The following is a 22282-nucleotide window of genomic DNA, read 5'->3' as shown; positions in this document are numbered from 1 at the left end:
CACACTCCATCTCGGAGTGAGTTTTCAGCGCTTAAATCTCTTAAGACTTTAACGCGACTTTAATATATACATAGCCGTGCATCATCTTCCCTGCTGCTCAAAAAAAAACTCGTTCGTTTCTCTCGCTTTCCTTCTCATTTCGAACCGCTTTCCCGGGAAAAGTCTGTGGCGTAACAACTGTTTCCGAAAATTGTAAATTCACAATGCGGCGCACATCCCGATTGATTCCATTCGGTTTCGTCATCCTGATGCTCCTGCTGTCGACATTCGGCCACACAAGTAAGCCCCGATATCGCTGGCACGCCCATTGATTATGTATATATGTACATATATGTATATATCCACACACAGGGAAAAACATAACAAAGTCCTTGTTGTAGTAATTATCACTAAGCTTCGGCTTTTCACTAGAACTAGAATTAATGAAAGGAAAATAATAGAATAGCAAGAGGGTTCACAGAAATATCATAATCATTATTTTGTTAGAAATAAACACAACGTATTATTTAATTATTTTAATTGAAGGTGATATTTATTTCTTCTTAAAAGTCTCTGAAATAGTGTAAAATACCAAATTAATACTTGATTTTTTTTCTGGTTATAATCTTTGACTATTTATACAATCTAATTTGATACTAATACCCTTGCAGGGCCATATTATATTAGTCAGCAGCTTAAAAATCAGTGAAGGAGTCATTTCCGACCCTATAAATCATATATATTCTTGATCAGCATCAACAGGAGAATCTATCTAGCTATGCCAGAGAGAAAAAAAATTTTGAAAATTTTTCAAAATTTTCTAAGGGGTTACATCATTAAAATTGACAAAAATTTAACGAAAATTTCAAATTTCTTAAATTTGTTTAAAGAGTATGCAGATTCATTGATCTAATAAAAACTAACATACTACAGCTAACCGAATTGAAAATTAATGTATTTTTGAAATATTTATACCATTTTTAAACAAAACTTTTGTCGGTAAAATTGTCATATAAAATATTGAAAATATTCATTAAAAGAATGTGAATATTTTAAGCTTAGTTATGATCGATTTTCGATTTAATCCTTTAATTCTTTAACAAACTGCAAGGGTGTATAAGCTTTGGTGTGAAAAAATTAGCTTCCTTTCTCATTTACATTTAATTTCTGGCATTCATAATCAGAAAAATTACGTATACGCATAAGTGTAATTTTCCTTGCAGGGAATTATACTTTCAGTCAGAAGCATAAAACCCAGTGAAGGAGTCATTTCCGACCCTATAAATCATATATATTCTTGATCAGTATCGACAGGAGAATATATCTAGCTATGCCAGAAGAAACAATTTTTTGTTTAATTTTTTCATAATTTTTTAAGGGGTTACAACGTTAAAATTGCCAAAAAAAAATTGACAAAAATTTTAATTTCCTTAAATTTTATATGGAGTTTAAGCTAATAAAAACTAACACAGGAAAGCTTTCCGAATTAAAATTAATGCACTTTTGGCTAAATTATGATCTATTTAGGATTTCGATTTGTAGTGGAATTCGAGCTTTGGTTACCTAAAAGTTAACTTCCTTTCTTGTGTTTAAATATATTATAGAAATTGTAATCAAGATCTTTAACTTACTTAAACTGAAAAACAATTTATCTATGAGGTTTCTCAATAATTGTTTCTGAAATATTTTTTTTTAATTTAAATATTGAATAGGCATTTAAAGAGAAGAGAGAATGAAACAAATTCTAGTTTTTTCCAGTCTCTTCTCCATTCGAAAATGATAATATTACTTATACCAGAATTAAAGTGGTTATTTCTGAATAAATCTACTTTACAATTCCAGTTATTGAGCTATATTAAAACTAATGTCTTACTGATAACATTATAAGTTTGTGTTAGCACTGTTTAGTCTAAAGTTAATAGTTAGACATCTTCCAAGTCACTAAACATGCAATTTGGTTCCCTAATCTTAGATTTTCCACCTTCAAAATAATTTCCCAATTTTTCATTTTGATAATATTTTCTCCATGTGCTGTCTGAAGTGGAAACCAGCTGCCAGACGCCGGAGAAGACAGACGGCCGATGCGTGCACTTCAGCGCCTGCCGGCTCGTCCTGCGGCACTATGCGATGTACAAGGAGCACATGCCGCCGGCGATAATGCGATTCCTGCAAAGAGCCCGTTGCAGGCCCAAGAACCAGGGTGTAAGTTGGGCCTGGCCAATAAAAGTGTCTGGCTGGAACAATAACCTTCGAATGGCCCTGATTCTAATGAAATTTTTTCTCTCTCTCTTTTTTAACGCGGAATTTGGAATGCGGTGAATGCGACTGCGTATTTCTCCCCCTGGCAACGAACAACGAACAACATCAACATCAACATCAACATCACCATTCACGTTGCCATCAACAAAGTATTATTTGTGCTGCGAACTCAAAGATGTGATTCCTGCGAACGCCAACTCAAAGTTGAAGTAAATCAACTTCAAAGTACGTCATGTGTGCTGTGTGTGTGTGGGCTTTGATCTGTGGAATCAGTTGGTAGCTTTGTTTGGGCCATAACCAAAATGTTATGGCCGGGCCACATCGCATCGCCTGTAATTATAATGTGTACACGAATTACTCGCATGTATTATGTATTAAGTGCGCCACCTTCTCGTCGGGCAACAACAGCTGCTGGAACATAATAAAAATAAAAAGTTTTAGCTCTAATCTTTGGCGGCTCCCAGCGAGTGTGTGTTTTGATTAACGCTCCAGATTTCCCTGGGAATTCCAGATGAATTCCTTTGGGACAGCCTTCACTGGCCTTGTAAAAATCAATGCAGAATATTTACTCATTCGGAGTGAAAACATTTTTAATAAGCTTGAGCATTTTAATTTTAATTTAGCTTCAGGGCTATTCATTAAACTTTTGTGAGCTTGAATTTCAAGTTTGAGCTTGAGCAGTTTTTAAATGTTAATGAAAGATTTCGTTTCTTTACAAAATATGTTAGGTAAATATAAGAAAAGTATTTATGTTATTTTCTGTATTTATCTCAAAGAAAGGGTTTGAGTCCAAAGCAAAGCTCTGCTCTCAAAAATGTTTTTATAAGTGCTCAATACACTCTGCCCAGGTCATTCTTTATTTATTTAACTTACCTTATTTGTATATAAATATTTTTTGTGGCAGCCAATATTCCCTTTCAAGGGGTTCAAACATCAAACATTGCTATGTTATCAAAGGGCTTCTTGTAGACACCGAAATACTCTTCATTTCGCCTGCACTTTTCTTACCTTATTCATTTAAAATATATATATATATATATATTTATGTATTTACCTGAGAAGAGAGTTGAATTTTATGTTTCGGCAGACGGCAGGAACCTTTTGTTTGCTCAATGTTTAAATTTTGCGCAAACATTTCGCCTCTGTTTTCCGACAAGGGTTTCCATTACACAAAGGCAGAGCAGCCCTGTGAGTTCATTCCCTGTTATTTAATTTTGATTTATGCTCGTATCTGGTGTTGAGGCAGCGCCAGTCTCCTTTTTCCCTGCCTTTCCACCCGTTTTGTGTGCTTTAATGTGCCAGATTTTAAGTGACATTCGGGCGACGCTAAAAGGCCGTCTAAAAATCACGCAACATTAAGATGATTTATGCGGAATAATTTCAGTGTAAATGAGCCAGACTCCCGGTCCGGTTAGTGGTTGCCCGGTCAAAGAGCTGCAAGTCAGTGATGCTGGAAATGGTAAAGAGAACAGGTAGAAGGTATAGAAATAATATAATAAGGAATAAAAGGTTTCAAAATAATATATAACTTTAATTAAGGAAATATTTGCAATGCAAACAAGTGGTTAAATATACGTTTAATGATATACTTCTTGAATATTTTCCATACCATTAAGTGTAAAGAGAACCACTTGGGCAACACTGCTGCTTTGGAGACTGAAACTGGATTTTGGCTTGTACTGGAGTGGGTCTATATGGAAGTGGGTCTGGAACTTTAGCTGGGGCGTTGAAAAGCAGACACCTTGTGAGCGGACGTGATACGCACGCCCAAGGCGTCTGCTCTCACATACATACAATACATAGTATCATCGTTCATCGTTCATCACCCAACATCACCCGTCGCCCCCATTGGCTATTTATGGAAAGTTTACCCCCAGAGATAAAGTCAGAAAAACGGCAATTTTCCTGATTATTTTTGTCGCTTTTAAACTAAAAAATTTTCTAGCTGTCAGAAATTAAATGGGAAGCAGCTTCTAAAGCTGCCCGGCTAATGCAGCTGCACTCTTGTGCCGGCTTTGGTCTTCGGGCTTGGCTATCTGTTTGCCGACGTTGTCCGTTGCTCGTTGCTTGTGTTGTTGCTGCGGTGCAACAAATGTTGTTAACAAGCATATTTTGACAGCTCAACAAGATGTTGCCAGATGCGCGAACAGCATCAGCTACAGCACCAGCAGCAGCAGCAGCAGCAGCAACAGCAACTATAGCTGCAACAGCAAACGGCGGCAATGAGGCCATCTGCATATGTTGCCGGCGTTTTAGTTGCTATAAAAGGCGAAACAAAAGTAAGACAAACCATGGACTATATGGGTTTCTATATGGGGGTGACTATGGGAAAGTTGTGGCTTTCCATGTGCCTTCCGTTGGCAATTGAAGTTAGTGAGGCGCAGAGTCCATTGCCTGCATATGTGATGCCGATGTTGCTGCTGTCGTTAGTGTTGCAGTTGCTGCTGCTGTTGCTGCTGCTGCTGCTTCTGTGGACTACTCCACAGCATAAAATGTGGAGCATATTGTTGTTGCTGCCTCTCCTGCTGCTGCTGGGCTATAAAGAGTTGAGGCTTGTTTTTAAAAACTATTTTGTGTGCCATTTAATAAACATTGCAATGCATTTAATGAAATTCAAAAGACAGAGATAGAGAAAGTAATGGAAAAAGACAAGAGCACAGGCATTGCGGCAACCAGTGCAGCCGAGAAGATGTTTGGGAAATCAAATAAAAGACACAAGTAAAGAATATGCCTTAAATGCGTTTAGAAAAATCAATTAGAGTAATTTTAAAATAAATAAATAGAAAATATTACTACAGTACATACGGTTTTTTATAGGATTTTAATAGATTTCAACGAATAATTAGGGAATTCTAGGAACAATATCCAATAACTATTTGCTATATAGTTTTTTTTATGAAAACGAAAATGTATTTCAAAATTTATTATATGCCAACGAGAATCTATTTCAAAATGTTGTATCTTTTGGAAAACTCAACTATTTCCCTTTATAGAATCCATTTAAGAGTGAACCAATCTGTCTGTAAAATGGATAAAAAGCCTGCAATGGTTTCCTCTCTGTTGGCAGCTCCTGGCCACATCTATTTGCTAATTGCATTTTGTCGTTGTTGCTTCGGTGTTTGTTGTTCTGCGGCCGTATACCTTTCACGCGCACTGTTCCGGTTTAACCCCCCTCCCCCTTCTTTTCAGCCACCCAGGCAGCCCCCTCCCCTCCTTGCCATGCTGTCACCTTGGTTAAATATCGCTTTGTTGCAACTGTCGGAACTGACACATCCGAATGTCTTGTCCTTGTGCTCAGTACTCAGTACTCAGTCCACATGTAACCATTTCCCCATGTCCTCCGTGCTCAGTGCTCTGTGCTGAGACCCCGGCACTCATCGCACCGCATCGCATCGCATTGCATCGCCTGGCATCACATCACATCACCTGGATACATGGATGTGTTGTCGGAGTTGCAGTCACTTCACTTCGCGGCTTGTCTATCACCTGGCCAAGGAAAATGCAATTAACGAGCGCCATCAAAATGGCAAAAGCGAATTGCACAAGCCTGCGAAATGAAAGGCGGGCAAACAAATGGCTGGCAGAGTGGCAAATTGCTTTACATATTTGCACGCCAAATGAGAGCGGTTGAAATAAAAAACAAAAACTGCCATCTAATGGTTGGAATTCAAGTTCAAACGTTGCTCTTCATCTTCGTCTAAAAATGGCAATATTTGCACATGTTACGGTACTTAACAGATGGCAAAGACTATCACAAAACTTTTCCTTTGGTGAAAGTTAGTACATTTTGACATCATTTCTAATTTCAAGGGATTTCATTGTCCCTTTTTGATTTCCGGTTGGAATGATCAATTATTCCTGCCTGCCCAGAGACTCTACAATTATTGCACCAATATTCCTTGCCTCTTGTGCATTTAGATACTTGAATTGGCTTGCAAGCCATTCCATTTCCATTAGGGCCACTCTTTTTGGCCAAGTTTCGTTGCTAATTTGTTGAATGGTAAATGCGTAGAATGCCAAAATGGAATCGATTCGGCTTGACTGCAAATTGCTTAAAAAATGCAGCTTAATGAACCTTGGGTTGACATGCAGAAAATGCTATTAGAAACGAGAACAAAAAGCGTTTGCCCAACATTTTCTGCCAATCACGAAGAGCAGCAAAAAAACTCCGATGGAAAAGAAAAGCCAAAGCAAAGCCAAATTGCAAGCAACCGCAAATTCAATAAATTTGAAAAGCAATTAATAACTGATTGACAAGTATTTATCTACGAGGAAATGGCTGGACCAGACCGGACAGAAAGGGAAGTGAACAAAAAACCGGATGCGGAAGTTGCAGCGGCAAAAGGATGCAAAGAGCGGCATGGCATGGCTCTGCTGTCCGGGGGGAAAATAAAACCGAAAAACGAAACCGAAACCGGGCAAATAAGCGTAATACGTTGGCCAAACACCGAAACAGAAGCTGCAAATCGGTGAGGAGAGGCAATGTGAGGCGAGGCGAGGCGAGGAAAATGCTGCCGGGAAATGAACCCGTGGGAGCTGGCGGAAATTCAAAACCCAAAGTCAAATGGAACACAGCAATATAACGCAACGAATTGACGGAGATGAGATAAAAGAACAATCAACAATACGCCACCAACAACAGCAGGAACAACATCGGCAACATTGGCCAGAGTGGCACTAGTAGCGGGGAGATGTAGCATAAAATGTAGCGAAAACTTTGGAAAAATCATTAATAATGCTGGGGCCAGCGCAATGGCATTGGTTTTCCGAAAGGACAAGCGCAAGGACATGCTGCAAAAGCGGAGCTCCAGCTCTCAGCTCACAGCTCTCCGTCAATCAAAGCGCAAACAGAAACAAAATGAATGGCAAACAGCGGCGACTCGGACGTTCTAACGTTGGCCAAGTGGCGATAGTGCACTCTGAGAAAATTTGGTGTGTTACTTTAGAGTAAATATCTATAAATAACAATAGATAAATACTTTGGGGCTTCACTAAAAACAGAAAGAACTCCTAAACTTAAACATGTATATTTGCCTTAGGAAAGATATATCATATATTCCTAAGACCTTAAAACTCGGATTCCAATCAAGATTGTTTTTATATATTAAATACAAAATTAGCAAACGAAACAAAATCTTTAATATATCTATGTATCTATCAATGACAACCTCTTCGATTTCTTAAGTAAATTTTCTTCAAGTGCCATCCTGGAGACAGGGCTAAATCCAACGGATGTCCATTGAAAAGGGGTCAGTAGTCAGGCTGTGCCGGGCTAAGCGACTGTTTAGCTGCTTGTTTTGTTGCGGTCGGAGGACGATGGGCAATGGGCAATGGCCAAGCAGGCTGGACTAGGATGGAACAGGACATTCTGGCCCCGGCTGGACGTGGTGATGATGAACAGGATGATGACGAAGGCGGCTACGAATGAGCAACGTGGCCGTCGACAACTGGGACGACAATGAACCCGATGATGACCAGTACGAGGACGATGATGACTATAAGGATAACTGCGATGATGATAGGGAAACGGGCAACGGGCAACGGGCACCGGGCGACGGGAGACATTGAGCGAGCGATGTGGAACGGATGTGCAGTTGTTGTGGTCGCCTCGCCTCGCCGGCAAAGCAAAGGAAAGCACAATTATTCATTTGCACAATGTCACAAAAGTGTCAGGCGGCAAAAGGAGCAAAGGATTCTTTATCCGATGCCCGTGGCATTCTCTCTCTTTCTCTCTCTGTCAACCCCCCTGCTTGGCCTCAGTCTCTGAGACAAAAGGCGTAGCGTGGCGAGCGATAATGACGAGTTCGGTGCATGGGCATTACAAGGGTAACGGCTAAGGACGTCTAAGCCGAGGACGTCAGACATCGGAAGCCAGATGGATAACCCCGGCTTTGAGGGCTATGGGTTTTGCGGTGCATTCAAGTAATTAAGTTGGCCAAAGCACAAGCTACTAGTTTCGAGCCGCACCGAAAGTGCATTAAAATTAATGCATTAGCAAGTGCAACATTGTTATCGGCCTGCACACATGAGCACACACACACGCTCCACTCCACTCCACTCCGCTCCTTACGTGGGCACCCACGAGCGAGTCCTGCCAACACACACACAAGCACACTCACACTCACCCTCACATATGCAGTTGTATATGCCAATTCCCCCCGAAAAGTCCACATTCCAAACCCCTCCTCTGCATGCCCATATAACACTCACATATTACTTGTAGTAATTTCTCACGGAAATTCATAACCTTCCGCAACTATTCAGCATTTGTGTGGCATACTATGCCGCGCTCTTGTGTCGCTCGTGTATTTGTCGTCGTCGGAGTTTCCCTCGTTTACCTCGTTTTCCTTGTTTTCCTCGTCGTTGCCCAACCATTGGCCTATATTCGCGATTTTCGCAAATGCCGACACATATACACCAGAGCATATACGTATATGTGGACGGACTATGCAATCTCTTAGATACTTTTCGAACTCGAATTACTCTGGCTTGCTCTTAAACTTGGCATTCTCTTAAAATAGCAGACGAAAATTTACGATATTCGCCTCTGTTAGCGGGCAAAGAGAGCGGTCAGAGTTCGAAAATGTGGCACAAGCTTCGGAGTTTTCCTTTAAAGTTGCTGCTAAAGATTTCCTTCTACTTCGATCCATAATGTTTTTAAAACACTTGCCGCTGACTAGGCCAACATTCGGTGGATGTGGCAGCAGGACCATCCTCTAACCCATTTAGTGGGCTTATGTAAGCTTTGCCGGCAAATTGGGTTGATGTCATAAAGTTGCTGCCTCAAAAATCGAGAATAATGCCTGAAATGTATTGCCATAGCCTAAACGGAAACTTAATTGCATTCCTGCCACGACTATGTCAACTTGGTCAGAAATAAGAGTTATTTACAAAACAAATATGATGGCTAGAGAAGGAATTTTTAAAAACAAGTTAAGGTGGAATTTTATAGCTTTGTAAGGGTTTTATAATTTGAGTTAGAAGCCTAAAAAGCTGGGACGGAGTCATTTCCGACCCTATAAATCATATATATTCTTGAACATCATCATCAGCCGAGTCGCTCTAGCTGTGTTTGAAAAAAATTTAATTTTTTCAAAATGTTCAAAATTTTTTAAGGGGTTACATCGTTAAAAATGTCAATATAATTTTTAATTTTTTACATTTTGAATTAAGTATGCAGATTTATTAACCTTATAAAAACTAGCACAGGCCCGCTTTCCGAATTAAAATTAAATAAATTTTGGCTTAGTTATAAGTATTTTAAAATTTGATTTGATGAAAAATGTTCATATAATCTAATAAACAAACAATTAATAAATTAATCACATTTGATTGATAAAATTTTTAAGTTATTATTTTTTATGATTTACTTCACTGAACATATAATAAGCGCAATAAACAACTTTTTTTTAACATTATTATATTATTTTATATGAATAAGTTCTTTAAAAGAAGCCTGAGGAAAAGCTCGTATCTCAAAAACTAGAGGTTACTTTATCATAAGGGAAAAACTAATTGATATAAGTTATTATAAAGAACAAGTTTAATGTTTTTCATATTATTTGGAAATTGGCTACGAATAAAACTCTTAAAATAAAACCTATATGTGTTCAATTATAATACACTTTTATTTTAAATAATATCCCATTTATTTTTCTGCTTTTAAAACACCGAATTTAATTTGATAAAACCCATTTAAGCAGTTTTTAATTCGGAAACTCGGTTCGTGCTGAGTAATTCGCTGTCGAGAATTCGTGTTGGATTAAATAAATAAAATTAATATTTAACAATCGAAACATGACTGCTCTGGAATATCAATTTCGGCATTCTTTTGCCTCAGTGATTTATGTCTCGATCCTGCCCACGATTCAACCGAAATTGTTTCACTTGCTGCTTGTTGCTGGCTTGTGGAATATGTAAATATTTGATGGACTCACTTTTTCTTGCTTCGGAATCGGTTCGAAAGTGGAAACCTTTTCGCTGGCCTTATCTGCCGCAAATACATCATGAATTTCTTAATCAATGGCCCGCAGGCTACCGGCATTTCCCAAGTGGCTCGGATGAACCCAAACCAGATCCAGATCCAAACCACTAACCTGTTCGATTGGTTTAAGGCCAGCCCCGTCACACATTGACAGTTTCAATTTCGATATTTCGGATCGATCGGACCGGATCGCTATGGCTTGGGAAAACGCAAAAGCAGCAGCGGCATTATAGTCAGCTGTGCCCCCGGTGCACACGCCCACTAAATTAAGTGCCACTTAATAATCAAAATTACGCGACGCTCAGATAAGCCGCAGATGAAGCTCGAGGGGGCAGGGGAACTGGGTTTTGGGATTGGAATTGGGATTGGGGGTCGAGTGAGCCAGGTGAGCGGCAGTAGGTCAAACGGCCGCCTTGGAACGGAGCAGCAGCAGCGGTACAAACGCAGCTCGATAAATTCCCATTAATAAATTAAAACACGCCCGAGTGCCTAAGCGGCTTTCGCGGCGGCATTTTTTCCTCATTTTCACCCATTTCCCCCAGCATCGATTCTCTTTAGTTTTAAACGTTTAAGGGGGGAAAAGGGGTAGGGGCGTGGAGGGACTGCTGCCCATTGAGCTTTGATTGCAATTAATATGCATACAGTGAAAGAAATTAAAAAATTAAAAGGTATTTAGAAGTCGAGAAAGTTGGGTCTTTGAAGCATTGAATTAAGAAATATTTCAAGCCAATAAAAGTGTATTTTAAGGTCAAGAACATTTACATGTTTCCAATAATTTAGAATGGTATATTTTGGAGGTATTGTTTAAAAATAAGGCTTTGAAATCAGAAAATACTTATTTAAATCCTTGTTTCTTGGAAAGCATTATTTCATACTGAAATTTGTGAATAAATACTAATTTTTCCTTAAGGAATCATTTAAAATAAATAACTATAGGTAGATAAGGTATGAAAATTAAATATCTATAGACTTATATTAATATTTAAGCCTTACAACTTCAAATAAAATACAAACTGCATCAATAAAATCATTATATTACAAAGTATCCATAACAGTTTTTAACTTTACAAAAACATACATTTTTCATGAGTATTCTTTTCCACCTTATGAGGCAACATTTAATCACTTAATTTAATAACCCATAAATCCATAAGTAAACTGAAATTTATAGAGTTGTGGTTCTTTTTTATCAGTGTATCATTGGCGGCACTGGGATCGTTGTCAGCTCGAATTAAACGCCCGGCTGAGTGCTGCGCCGTCTGCCATTCTTCAAGCGCCAGTCGCATGTGCAATTCATGAATTTCAATTAATTAATTAGGCCACACAAATCTGGCGGGGGGAATGGTTCGGAATGGCGGAATGGATGCCAGCAGCAATCGAAGCTCCCAATCGAAATGTAGTTGCAATCCAATGTTGCTGCTGCCGCTGCTGCTACTGCTGCTACTGTTGCTGATGTTGCTGTTCCTCTTGCTGCAAATTTCTGTTGCAGCTGCCGCTTGACAAAGTAGCTGTTAGATTGCATCGCATTTGCCTGCCCTGCAACCTGCAACCTGCCTCCCAGAGACCAAACGTTTCCCCCCTCCGGGCTAAGCCCCTGTGGGCCTCCTTGATGTCGCATGTACTTTGCATGCAACAGTTCGCTGCTTTTTCGCATACAAGTGACCCAATTACCGGGTGGGGGTGAGAGCTACATCCTGGAGAAAGGACACGGGGACGACGTTGGGCAGTGGGCGTTGGGCGGTGGGTTGATGGGTACAGCAGCCTTCGTTACGGCTTGTTGATTTATGTAATTTAGATTGGATTTTGCGGCGGAGAAATTAATGCGTTGTAGATTAATGAGTGGCCGGGAGGACATGGAGCCTGCTTCAAGGCGGATAAGGTCGCCGGTTGCCGATGCCGCTGCTGCCGCCCATCAAACCGCATGACCGAAAGCACAAAATCTCTTAAACCTTTTAGCCAACTCTTTAAAACAAGAGTCGAGCGAGGGCGAAAAAAAATGAAACAACAACATACAAAAATCTTGTACAAGTCCCCAAATTGCCATAAAGTACGCACACCTCAGCGTCCCAGTGTGTGTGTGTGAAAGTTGCTTGTTGTTTCCGTGTTGTTGGTCCTGTGTGAGCCTATTTTAATCTCATTAAAAATGTAGCAGAAGGGAAATGGGCTGCTGAGGCAGCTTCTCACCGCCATCACTGATGGCACTGGGGCTGGTTATGCGGCTTGAAGTTGTCTTTAAAATTGACTGAAAGCGAAAATCAATGTAAACGCTTCGTTGAGCAGACCAGAGACACTCTTGCCAGTTTCAGTTATTTGCCAGTTGCCAAAGGACCTCATCGTCGCCATCTTGGCTCCATATATAGCCCTGGCTTAGTAAGCCGCATACATATTAACACTGGCGAAAAAAGCAGGTCATTAGAGGTTAATTTAAGATATTTTTAAAGGGGTTTTAAGGTTTGTTTAATTTTTTATTTTGTTTAAATACAAGTTCCAAATCATTAGATAGGAAAAACTCCTACCAATTTTGCTAAGAAATCAGGAAAAATGCTTTCAAAAACGTAATTCAAATTCTGGAACTTGTATAATTATAGTTATTTCTTTTGCAAGTTTCTTTTGACCAACCATTTCGAAATTTTTAACTTCCGGTTAGTTTTTACTAAAATTTCTCTGCGTGTAGGCTTACCACATGTGTGCTTGTATGTGTGGAGTATCTGTGTGAGTTCCTGTTTTGTGGGCTTCCACTTTATTTCGCGTTTATTATTTTACGCCTGCTTGGCAGCCGCCAAAAATGTAGGAAAACAGGAATCGGGCAGACAATGCCGCCCACTCACACCTCACGCCCACAGCCCGCTGAAGGAGCAGACCCCACACCTCCCCCTCCCCCCCCCCAAGGAACCCCAAAAAGGACCCCAACACCCACCTAACCTTAGTTAACCTCAGTTGGCGACCGCAGTGTTGTTGCTATTATGATTATTGCTCGTGGTTGTTGGGGAGCACGCGCATGCTTTGTTTTTATTTGGGCTCAATTCTCCTTGTTGATTCTTATTTCGTTTTTTTTTTTTTGCTGTTCATTCCCTGGCATGTTGTTGTTTTTGTTTTTTCGCATACGCGGGGTTTGTTATAAAATTTATGAAAAGAAAGCAAAATCAAAATTATAATAAAATCAGATTACAGCCTCTGAGAGATTGGCGGGGGGTGAGAAATTTTGCTTAGCAGCAGCCACCCCCTTGTTTTTGTGGAGTTTTTTCTGTTTTTTTTTTTTGGTTTTTATTATGCTTTTCAGTCAAAAAATTGTTTGCGCTTCATTTTATGAAAACATAAGCAATTTTTGATACCCCCCAATGTTGCTGCTGCTGTTGCTGCTGCCGTTTTTAGACACTGACACCAGCAACTTGGGCCGCGACATTTGTGCCACCATCTTCTTCCGGTTCCTCAAGGGGGGGTCGCTGCTTCCGCTTTTCGCTTTTCGAGTTTTCCCAACGGTGCGTTTAACAACGCTCCAATTTTATGTGCCAGACATGTGAAAGCTCTTCATTTTGGCCAGCCTTTACTTCCCTCGAAGGACTTGAGTCCTGGCTGACTTACCTCGTCTTCATCGTCGTCGTCATCCTGCCTTGGCGTTGATTTTATGGCATTTTTTCTGGTGCAGGATCGCAGGTCGCCGGATTCGCGAGCCTCCGAAAAACGGAGCAGGGACTTTATAAAATATGTACTCGAGGGTAGTCTGTTTTATTGCAATTACTTAAGATTTTACTGTCTGCGTTAATTGAGCATTGGATTACTTTATTTTCGGCGGAGGTGGCAGTGGGGCAGCGATGAAGATTGATTGCATTGTTCTTGGCCAGGAGTTGGCAGCATTAATCTAGCATTAATTATTATGTAATTGGTCACCGCAGCCGGGGCAAACAAAGGGATTTTAATTAAATTTTAACCATAAACTGACGCTGGCGGGGTAGTAGTAGGTGCTTTGATGTATGTATATGCAGCTTTAAATGCAAAATCAAATATTTATTCCGCCCACATTCTGGCCCTAGACGTAACAGAGGAAGCCATTGTTTGAACACGTCTATGTGTGTGTGTGCGTGCAAACAAAACAAAAATAATTGTAAATTCAATTTCATTATTAAATGTTCTTGTCCGCAGTTTTGTGTGTTTGTCTATTATCTCAACGCAACCAAATAGCCGCAGTCCCCTAGTTAAGCCTTTAGACCCGCTTTTAGTTTCGTGTCTCTTTCACGGTGTGTGTGTAGGGTGTGCAGGTTGTGCGAGTGTGAGTATTTGCACGCAGTGTATGCGGTTTCGATGTATATTTAAACAAATGCGGTTAATGTTCATATTTCATTTTAATCAGGCCCACGGATATTGATATTGGCATCGTCCTGCCGGCCTGTCCTTCTGTCTATCTGGTGTGAGGGTCTGCAATAGCTGTTAATGCGCATTTACGTGCCGCATTATGTATTTACACACACACACACCACACACACACACACACCCCAAAAACACACACGCCGCACACACATTTGCTCTTTAGTTTGTCAAAAACAAACTTTCCCTAGTTCAACCACAAAACGGGCAACGCAACGCAACGCAACGTAAAGCTGGAAAATGATTGTAAAATTTAACAACCGACAGCCAATTACCATAGCTTTTTATTTGATTTTGCACGGTTTAGCTTTTTGGTAACGAGTTGGATGTTGCCGCCAGCATTTGCCGCAAAAGCCCACCCAAAATACCAACAAGAAAACAAAAAAAAACAAAAAAACGGCCGACACATGCCGCCGCAGCAACAACAAGGACAACAAGGACATACAGAACGGGCCAACGTGTTCGATTTTTAAAGGGAAAAGAATGACGGATATTAAAATGGTTCAGCAGCTGATGGTTCAACTTAATGCCGGAGCCTGAAAACCACAAATTCATTTGAATCGATTGGGATAGCATCGCTGAAAGATAAAAGTACTCATCCAAAATGATTGCAATCGGGGAAAATTGCTACAGGATATCTCCGGCACGTGTGGAGAGCCTACGCCGGTTATTTTTGGTCTATTTTTGGTTATTCTTGAATATCCTGGCACATTTCTAGGGTTCCCGATCAATCAATGCTATTAATATGGGCAATGAATAATTTAAAAATTTAATTTATGATAAGCTAAGCCTTATTCTTTTATAAAAAAAAGAGTGGAAATATAAACCCTTTTTATTTTTTAATAATTAAATAATATTAGCCCCCATTTTGTACAATTTTAGTTATAGAATACGGTATCAATCCCCACTAACAATAGCCACAATTTCAGGCAAATTACATTTGATTTCATTTCAATTGAACACAATTAAATCTTTGTGCACCACAATCAAGTTGGCTTTTATAGTTGTAGTTGTTGTCATTTTCGCTGGCCAGAGCCTAGTTGTAGTTATTGATTTTCCGCCACGCCCTTGTCGAAGACCGGAGTCATCGGTGAGTCCTGGTTTTCCGAGATTCCGGTTACGCACGTTTGCAGATTTTATTTATTTATATTTATATTTATCGTTTGTCGGCGGATTTATTCCTTATTATAAAATTTCTTTTATTTTTAATTTCGGTCTCATTTATACACATTTATACGTACATATATAGAAATTACGGTTGGCTGGCCCGAAACAAAATCCATTAATATCCTTTATCCGCGGGCTATTTATGGCCACAAATGAAAAGGCAGAAAGCAAATGTGATTGCTGGCGTTAATTTCGATGGCATTATATTTAAAATACGCGAATTCATCTATTGGCCGGCTAATAAAATCATGATTCATGAAATGTATTTGAGGTCGGCCAACCGAGCGATTTTGTTTTGGAATTGAAAAAGGGAGTTATTTGGGGATATTGTTGGAGCCAGCGTTGCTTATATCCGGCTTGCGGCACGTTTCCGGCTGCCATTTGCCGCTTCTGCTAATTTCACAGTTTTGGCATTTTGGAATTTTCGGCTAGAGGCGACCCCGAAAAAAGAGGTGGCCAAAACGCTTGGCACTTTAGCCCGGCCAACAATTAACTCCCCCAGACATAGACACACCACACAACACACCCACTCGATTCAAAAGCGAAAGCTCTGCAATTCTGTGGTTAAGTATCATTTCTAATATTTTGTGCGACATCCGGACGACACTTTGGCATTTCTGGGGGTGCGCGGCATGGCCGGGAGCTGCGGCTGCTCCTGGTTTTTAGCCAGGCTGCCAGCCACATTGTTTATGGCTCACTCAAGAGTTTCGGGCCAACCCCAGCGCAACATTTAAACAAAACCTGGCGCCAACGCCGACGCCAAACACACAAAACACGAAACAAAAACAAGGCAGCCGTTAGCAGGCAGGAAGAGAGAGGGGGAAAGCCAAACGAGTGGGGTAAAAAGTTTTTAAGTGAAAATAGTCATTCAAATTTAATTAGTCCAAAACAAAGCCAGGGCGTAATGAGCTTACGCTGGAGCTGGGTTACGGATGGGGGGAAGGGGGGCTAGAGGATGGCTCCATCTCAATCTGAAATTGTGGTTATTGCACTCAGCTCCCGTGTGCTCCAGTTCGGTTACCAAAAAGGGTGACGGTGCCGGTCCCGGTACCGGTGCCATCCGCCAACAGAAGGGTCATGTGCGACACAATTACGGCAAAGGTGGAGCCGGAGTCAGAGCAGCGTTTTGCTGTCACATGCCACGTGGCCGCAGGAACTCCTCTCTCCTCCCTCCTCCCCCACAGCCACGCCCATCAGGCACCCACACACTCATCCCTGTATCCTTGCCCCACACCCACACACAGACACCCACCCACAGAAAACAGCGAAACTGAGAGCAGCAGTTTCAAAATATTTTACGTAATATCATTGTTCGCACTCGTAACTAACTTTTGCCAGCGCTGCATGCTGGCACAAAGGATACTTCTCCCATCCAGGCTCCCATGGTATTCCTGGCCCGATCCCCGATCCATGAGGCATTCCACCCACTCCTAATACTTGCCAACTGTTTAGCGTGTGACGAAACTTGCACATTGCGAGGGTCTATTTGTGGGTCCTTGGGGAATAGATAGTGTATCCTTTTTCTTGAAAAATTATAGTCAATTTATCTGTTTCTAAAGTGCTGTTATAAGAACTTGAAAATTAAATATATTTAATTACACAAATAATATTTTAATTTACTTACTGTATATGGGTTATTCTCTAAGTAAAATTATTTTAAATCAGAGATTATTATTATTATTATTAGAATCAGAGATTGGGGTATTATTTGTTTACTTAGTCCAATTATAATTTTATTTTGCTATGTATTAAAGCAATGTATTATTTAATATTTTTTTGTGCTTCTGTTTATGGAAGCCTTTACAATTAATTTTATTTGTTTTAAATTGGTGTTCAATTTTACACTGATTTAATCAGTAGTAATCTATTTTAAAATAAGCAATTGATTAGCTTGATAGTATTTATTTTACGTAAATATAATTGTGTACCAAAAAAATCCCTATACCCTTTAAGGATATTATCATTTTAGTCAGATGCTTGGAACGCAGTGAAGGATTCATTTCCGACCCTATGAATCTTATATTTTCTTGATCAGCATCAAAAGCCGAATCGATCTAGCTATGTCCGGTCGAAAAAACAAATTTTCGGAATTTTTTCTAAATTTTCCTAATTTTATAAGGGATTACAACATTAAAATTGTCAAAATTTGACAAAAAATTATATTTTTTTAAATCTTAAATTGGGTATGCAGATTTGTTAACTTAATAATAACATACATAGGAGTGATTTCCGAACTAAAATTAATGCATTATTGGCTAAGTTATAATGGATTTCATTTCCTAAAGCAATGATAAGAGAAAGGGTATACAAAGTTCGGCTTCTTTTTTTGTTTTAGGTATCAGTTATAAGAGGGACCACTTTATTAATAACGGAATTAATATTAATTATATTTGGCAGCGAAAAAAGGCAAATAAAACCTAATTACTAAACTTTTTATAACACATTATTCATGTTATTGCTGCCTTTACAGATAAGGAATATCAGTAAAAAACACCAGCTCCATTCAAATACATTAATTCAAATATTTAATATTATGTACATACATTTTGCAAATTTAAGTTTTTGATCCTTTCAAGGACTTCAGCTTCTGCTTGGCCTACCTCCGCGATTGCTGCTCCACATGCCTGTATGCGACCATGTCGCATTGCATGGAAGGATGCTCCTTCGGATCGGGTGGCCATATGGGTTGTGGAAGTGGAAGTGGAACTAGGAGTGGGTGTGGGTTACATGGGACTGGTCCTGGTCTGCGCTTGGTCTGGGTTTTTGGCGCTGCCGCATATGATTCGTATCGCTGATACTATTTCTGCTCCAATGGTACAGTTAGTTTGCATCCTACGTGCCTGCTAATGTATGCTGGCTACCTTTTCTACGTGTCCTGGCGCCAGGACTCCCGCCATGGCGGGGCGTCCGTGTGTGCGGGCACATCCGTGTTAATATAAACGCATAACAGCATTTTTAGCTGTGAAATAGTTTTGCTGCTGTTGCTGCTCCCAGAGCCCCCCTCCCCCCGAAAAATCTCTTCCCAACCCATACCCCATGTCCTGCCATTGTCCTGTCCCGACTGACTCCATCCTGTAGGTGTAATTGTGGCCGTTGCCGGTTGCCGGTTCCCATTGTCGACCATGCGGTAGTTGTTTTTGTCGTTGGGCTGAGCAAGGGAAGCCGGGCAGCACCCAGGTTTTCTCTAAATTAATACATCACATGCACGCAAAAAGGACGACGATGAGGACGAGGACGATGAGGACGAGGACATGCATACAAGCTTAATTATGGGATTTAGCCGGGTTGTCTTCTTGGTGCGGTTTCGGTTTGGGTTTTTGGTTTTGGGTTTTTGGTCTGTGCCCCGGCCATCTAACTATCATATTTTGGGTCGCGTATAATTGGGATACATGCAGAGATCTGCCCGTAAATATTTTAATTTAGTTAGGTGGACGACTGGCCATTAGCCAAAGGATTCGGATGTCAGCTACCATACTCGTCTCGATGGCCTTTGGAAACATTTCACGTGGCAATTTTTAATGACAGTGGTGCTGTGGGTGGGTGCTGCTGAGCTGCTGCTCCATTCCTGATGGAAATTGTAATGCAGAGAGAACACATACTGGGGCTTAGCTGTTTCCGGGGATCGGGAATCAGAAACGGGATCGGAACTGGGAGCAGGAGTGGGACAATGGAACGTGCCCGTAGTTCGTTAACGGATTCTCGGAGCTGTCATTACCATTAACATTTTGGCTTGGGCAAACATTTTAGCGTCGCTCTCTCGAACTCATTTGCACTTTTGTTTGCATTGGATTTGGACACTGTCAGCGCCGCCGGCCAAAACCATTGACATGGCCACATTTGGGTATTTTCGTGTCGCTACAGTTATTTGATTAGTTAACATGGACGGTGGTCATGATGGTGGCAAGGGGGACGGTGGGGGATTGGAGCTGAATTTCGATGGAAAGCAGAAGGGTTTTCTGTGTTCACTTTCCACGCTTCAACGGGCAAACTAAATGGGGAAAGTTTAATGCAGTAATTGATTGACATTATTTGCTTACTTTTACCATTGTCCACACTCAGTCAAAGTGCTGTTGAATGGTATCATAGTCACAGTCTCAGTCTCAGTCTCAGTTGTTGCCACTTTTATGGGGTTTACTTTCAACCATTTTACATTCCATTAAATGTATATGCCTTCACTTAGTTGTCAAAGTATTTGAATATATTGTGAAATATAAATCATTCTATTATAATGTGCAAGTGTTTATCGAATCTGTGCACCAAATTCAGGGCCTGTGTTTTCTGGGCACTTCTTAATATAGGATGCGGCGCTGGTTTAATACGTAAGTTTAATAATATTTTTATATTTTTATAATATATTTAATATTTCTGAATTAGCTCTTGTTCTTAAGTTTGTAAATGAGAATGATCTACCCAATGTAGTTCTGATTTTCGGATGCCTGTGTGGAGTTTATTTAATAATATCTGGTATCCTCCTACTTATTGGACTTATAAAGGTTGTATTTTAATCTTATAGAATTGTATTTATAAATATTATTTATTATTTTTAGGGCATGCGGAGCCTTGTGTGTGTATCTATTGTTTTTTGTGGCCTGGGTATGTTCTTCATACACTGGTTGATTATTCCTCTAGGTGAGTTAGTTTAGTTTATGGTTTAATTTAATTTAATTTTGTATTGTTTTATCTTTTAGTGCTATACTTTATATTTTCGTTTGTGGTTTTTAACTATTATCAAGTGGATATGGCTCCAGATGATCGTTATCGAGTACCTAAACGATATGCATAAATATATTTCATATAATATTAATATTAATGTTTTGTGATTAATGTAACACATCAGACAATGTATAATTTTGTACAAGAAAATATATATTACCAAAATTCCTGAAACTTGTTCCTTACATTTTTGGCCACATTTCCGCAGTTCATAAAATCGGAGGACAGAAAGACCATTATGTTGGGCACTGGATCAGTTGGCTTTTGTGGTGTTCTGGCCTGAATTGCAATTGTCTTCTGTCTGCTTACGGAAATGTTTACTTCGTCCTGTGGTTCGATATAAGTATCTTTGTATCTCTAGCCCCTGCAATCTACTCCAAATAGCTGCAATAGTTTTATGGCTCATCATGGTGCTGGCCCTTTTTTTTCGGAAAATCCCCTGGCGAGGGCGAGTTCAATGCTCCACTTTTTGTGTTCTCTTCTTTTATTTTTTTGGGCTTTTTGGTGGGCCAAAGTGGGCTCAGTGTTGTTGTGTTGTTATTTTGGGCCGACTGCTCAATTTGCTGGTGTTACAGCGGCCGGACCAACACAGTACACAGACACACCAGTTCATCACTTACACGCCAGGGTAATTTAAAACAAATGCCCCACCAAATCGCATTTGGCTTTGGCGCTACAAGTTTTTATTGCCGCTCCGCATATGAAGCGGCAAATTTGTTCATCCACTACAATTTGGCATGCCATTTATATTGGTTCCATGTTAATGCCGGCGCCAAATCCCCAACTTGAACCGAAGCCACTTCATGTACTATAGTTTTACACAGGACGAAAAAAGGATCAGCTAGGTAGGGTCTTTAAAAAATACGGAGTTTTTGATTTTAAAGAAAAGGCATACGGTTTAGGATAAACTGAGCTGTCTGGGTTGAATATCCGCAAGGTTAGTTATTATTTATATCTTAAATAAGAACCCATAAAGTCATTGTTTCATTGTTTCTACCTGTGCATACCTTTATATATCGAAACCAATTGCTGCCACGGTTGTTGCTGTTGCTGTTGCTGCTGCTTCTGCTGTCAGTTGTTGATGCAGCTGTTGTATTTTTTAATAGACACATTAAAAAATAATTTAACAGACAGACACCGGGTAGAGTCACACAAGCCGCTTGCCACTTTTGCTTCGTTTTGGCCGCTGCATTGAATAAATCATAAATCATTCAACTTTCGGCCAGCGAGCTGTGAAATAAAAATGGACAGAAAACATGTGACGTGTGTGTATATATATGTATATATAGTTGGGTCGGCGTTTCTATTAAACGATACACGATGAGCAGCCAGGCAATTTGTCCAATTTTTCACAACCCCCCAAGTCCCCCACACACTTTCCACTGGATGTTTTTATGTGTTTACTTTTTTACACATCATAATTTTTTATGCTAGTTGACTTCTGGACACTGCCTCGTCCTGGTTTCCATTATTATTTTTTTCCGCTCGCCTTTGCAAGCGCGCCGAAAAGTTGTTGCCATGTACAAATTAATAAACGAGTAACTGACAAAAAGGTAATTTATTATTTTATACATATTTGACAAATTAATTTAATGACACTGCGCCGTCTCACACTCGCGCACATTAACGCACATGTCCCACTGGGCCGGATCCGCATCCGTGTCCGTGTCCGTGTCCGTATCCGCGTCCCTATCCCAGGGATCCCTCTCTGACTCTGACTCTGGCTCCTTCCCGCTGCCACACATAATAATTTCTCATTTAATTTTTCAATTTTAAGCGTCATTTACACATGCCATGGTATGGCATGGCAGTGAAGCT

General features: G+C 40.1%; 2 protein-coding genes across 2 annotated transcripts; both read left to right on the top strand.

The window, feature by feature from the left end:
• Positions 1–203: 203 nt before the first annotated feature.
• Positions 204–2451, top strand: LOC110186249 (uncharacterized). Its single transcript, XM_020955331.2, has 3 exons — positions 204–279; positions 2021–2181; positions 2389–2451. The coding sequence occupies exons 1-3, from the start codon at positions 204–206 to the stop codon at positions 2449–2451; spliced, it is 300 nt and encodes a 99-aa protein (XP_020810990.2).
• Positions 2452–19858: 17407 nt separating this feature from the next.
• On the top strand, positions 19859–20638 carry LOC110185744 (uncharacterized). Its single transcript, XM_020954743.2, has 4 exons — positions 19859–20070; positions 20126–20244; positions 20299–20380; positions 20440–20638. Exons 1-4 carry the CDS (start codon positions 19980–19982, stop codon positions 20532–20534), a joined length of 387 nt encoding a protein of 128 aa, XP_020810402.1. The 5' UTR covers positions 19859–19979; the 3' UTR covers positions 20535–20638.
• Positions 20639–22282: the final 1644 nt, after the last annotated feature.

Source organism: Drosophila serrata, unplaced genomic scaffold (assembly GCF_035046125.1).
Source record: "Drosophila serrata isolate PLE 108 unplaced genomic scaffold, ASM3504612v1 contig_382, whole genome shotgun sequence".
Lineage (NCBI taxonomy): Eukaryota > Metazoa > Arthropoda > Insecta > Diptera > Drosophilidae > Drosophila > Drosophila serrata.
This window is presented reverse-complemented; position numbering and strand designations above follow the sequence as displayed.

Excerpts from the sequence above, each read along its gene's own strand:
- LOC110185744 (XM_020954743.2), top strand. The coding sequence starts at position 19,980 with ATGTGCAAGTGTTTATCGAATCTGTGCACCAAATTCAGGGCCTGTGTT. Across the intron at positions 20,245-20,298 it reads TACTTATTGGACTTATAAAG|GGCATGCGGAGCCTTGTGTG; the intron begins GTTGTATTTTAA and ends TATTATTTTTAG. Across the intron at positions 20,381-20,439 it reads CTGGTTGATTATTCCTCTAG|TGCTATACTTTATATTTTCG; the intron begins GTGAGTTAGTTT and ends TTTATCTTTTAG.
- LOC110186249 (XM_020955331.2), top strand. The coding sequence starts at position 204 with ATGCGGCGCACATCCCGATTGATTCCATTCGGTTTCGTCATCCTGATG. Across the intron at positions 280-2,020 it reads GTCGACATTCGGCCACACAA|TGGAAACCAGCTGCCAGACG; the intron begins GTAAGCCCCGAT and ends TGCTGTCTGAAG. Across the intron at positions 2,182-2,388 it reads GCAGGCCCAAGAACCAGGGT|TATTATTTGTGCTGCGAACT; the intron begins GTAAGTTGGGCC and ends CCATCAACAAAG.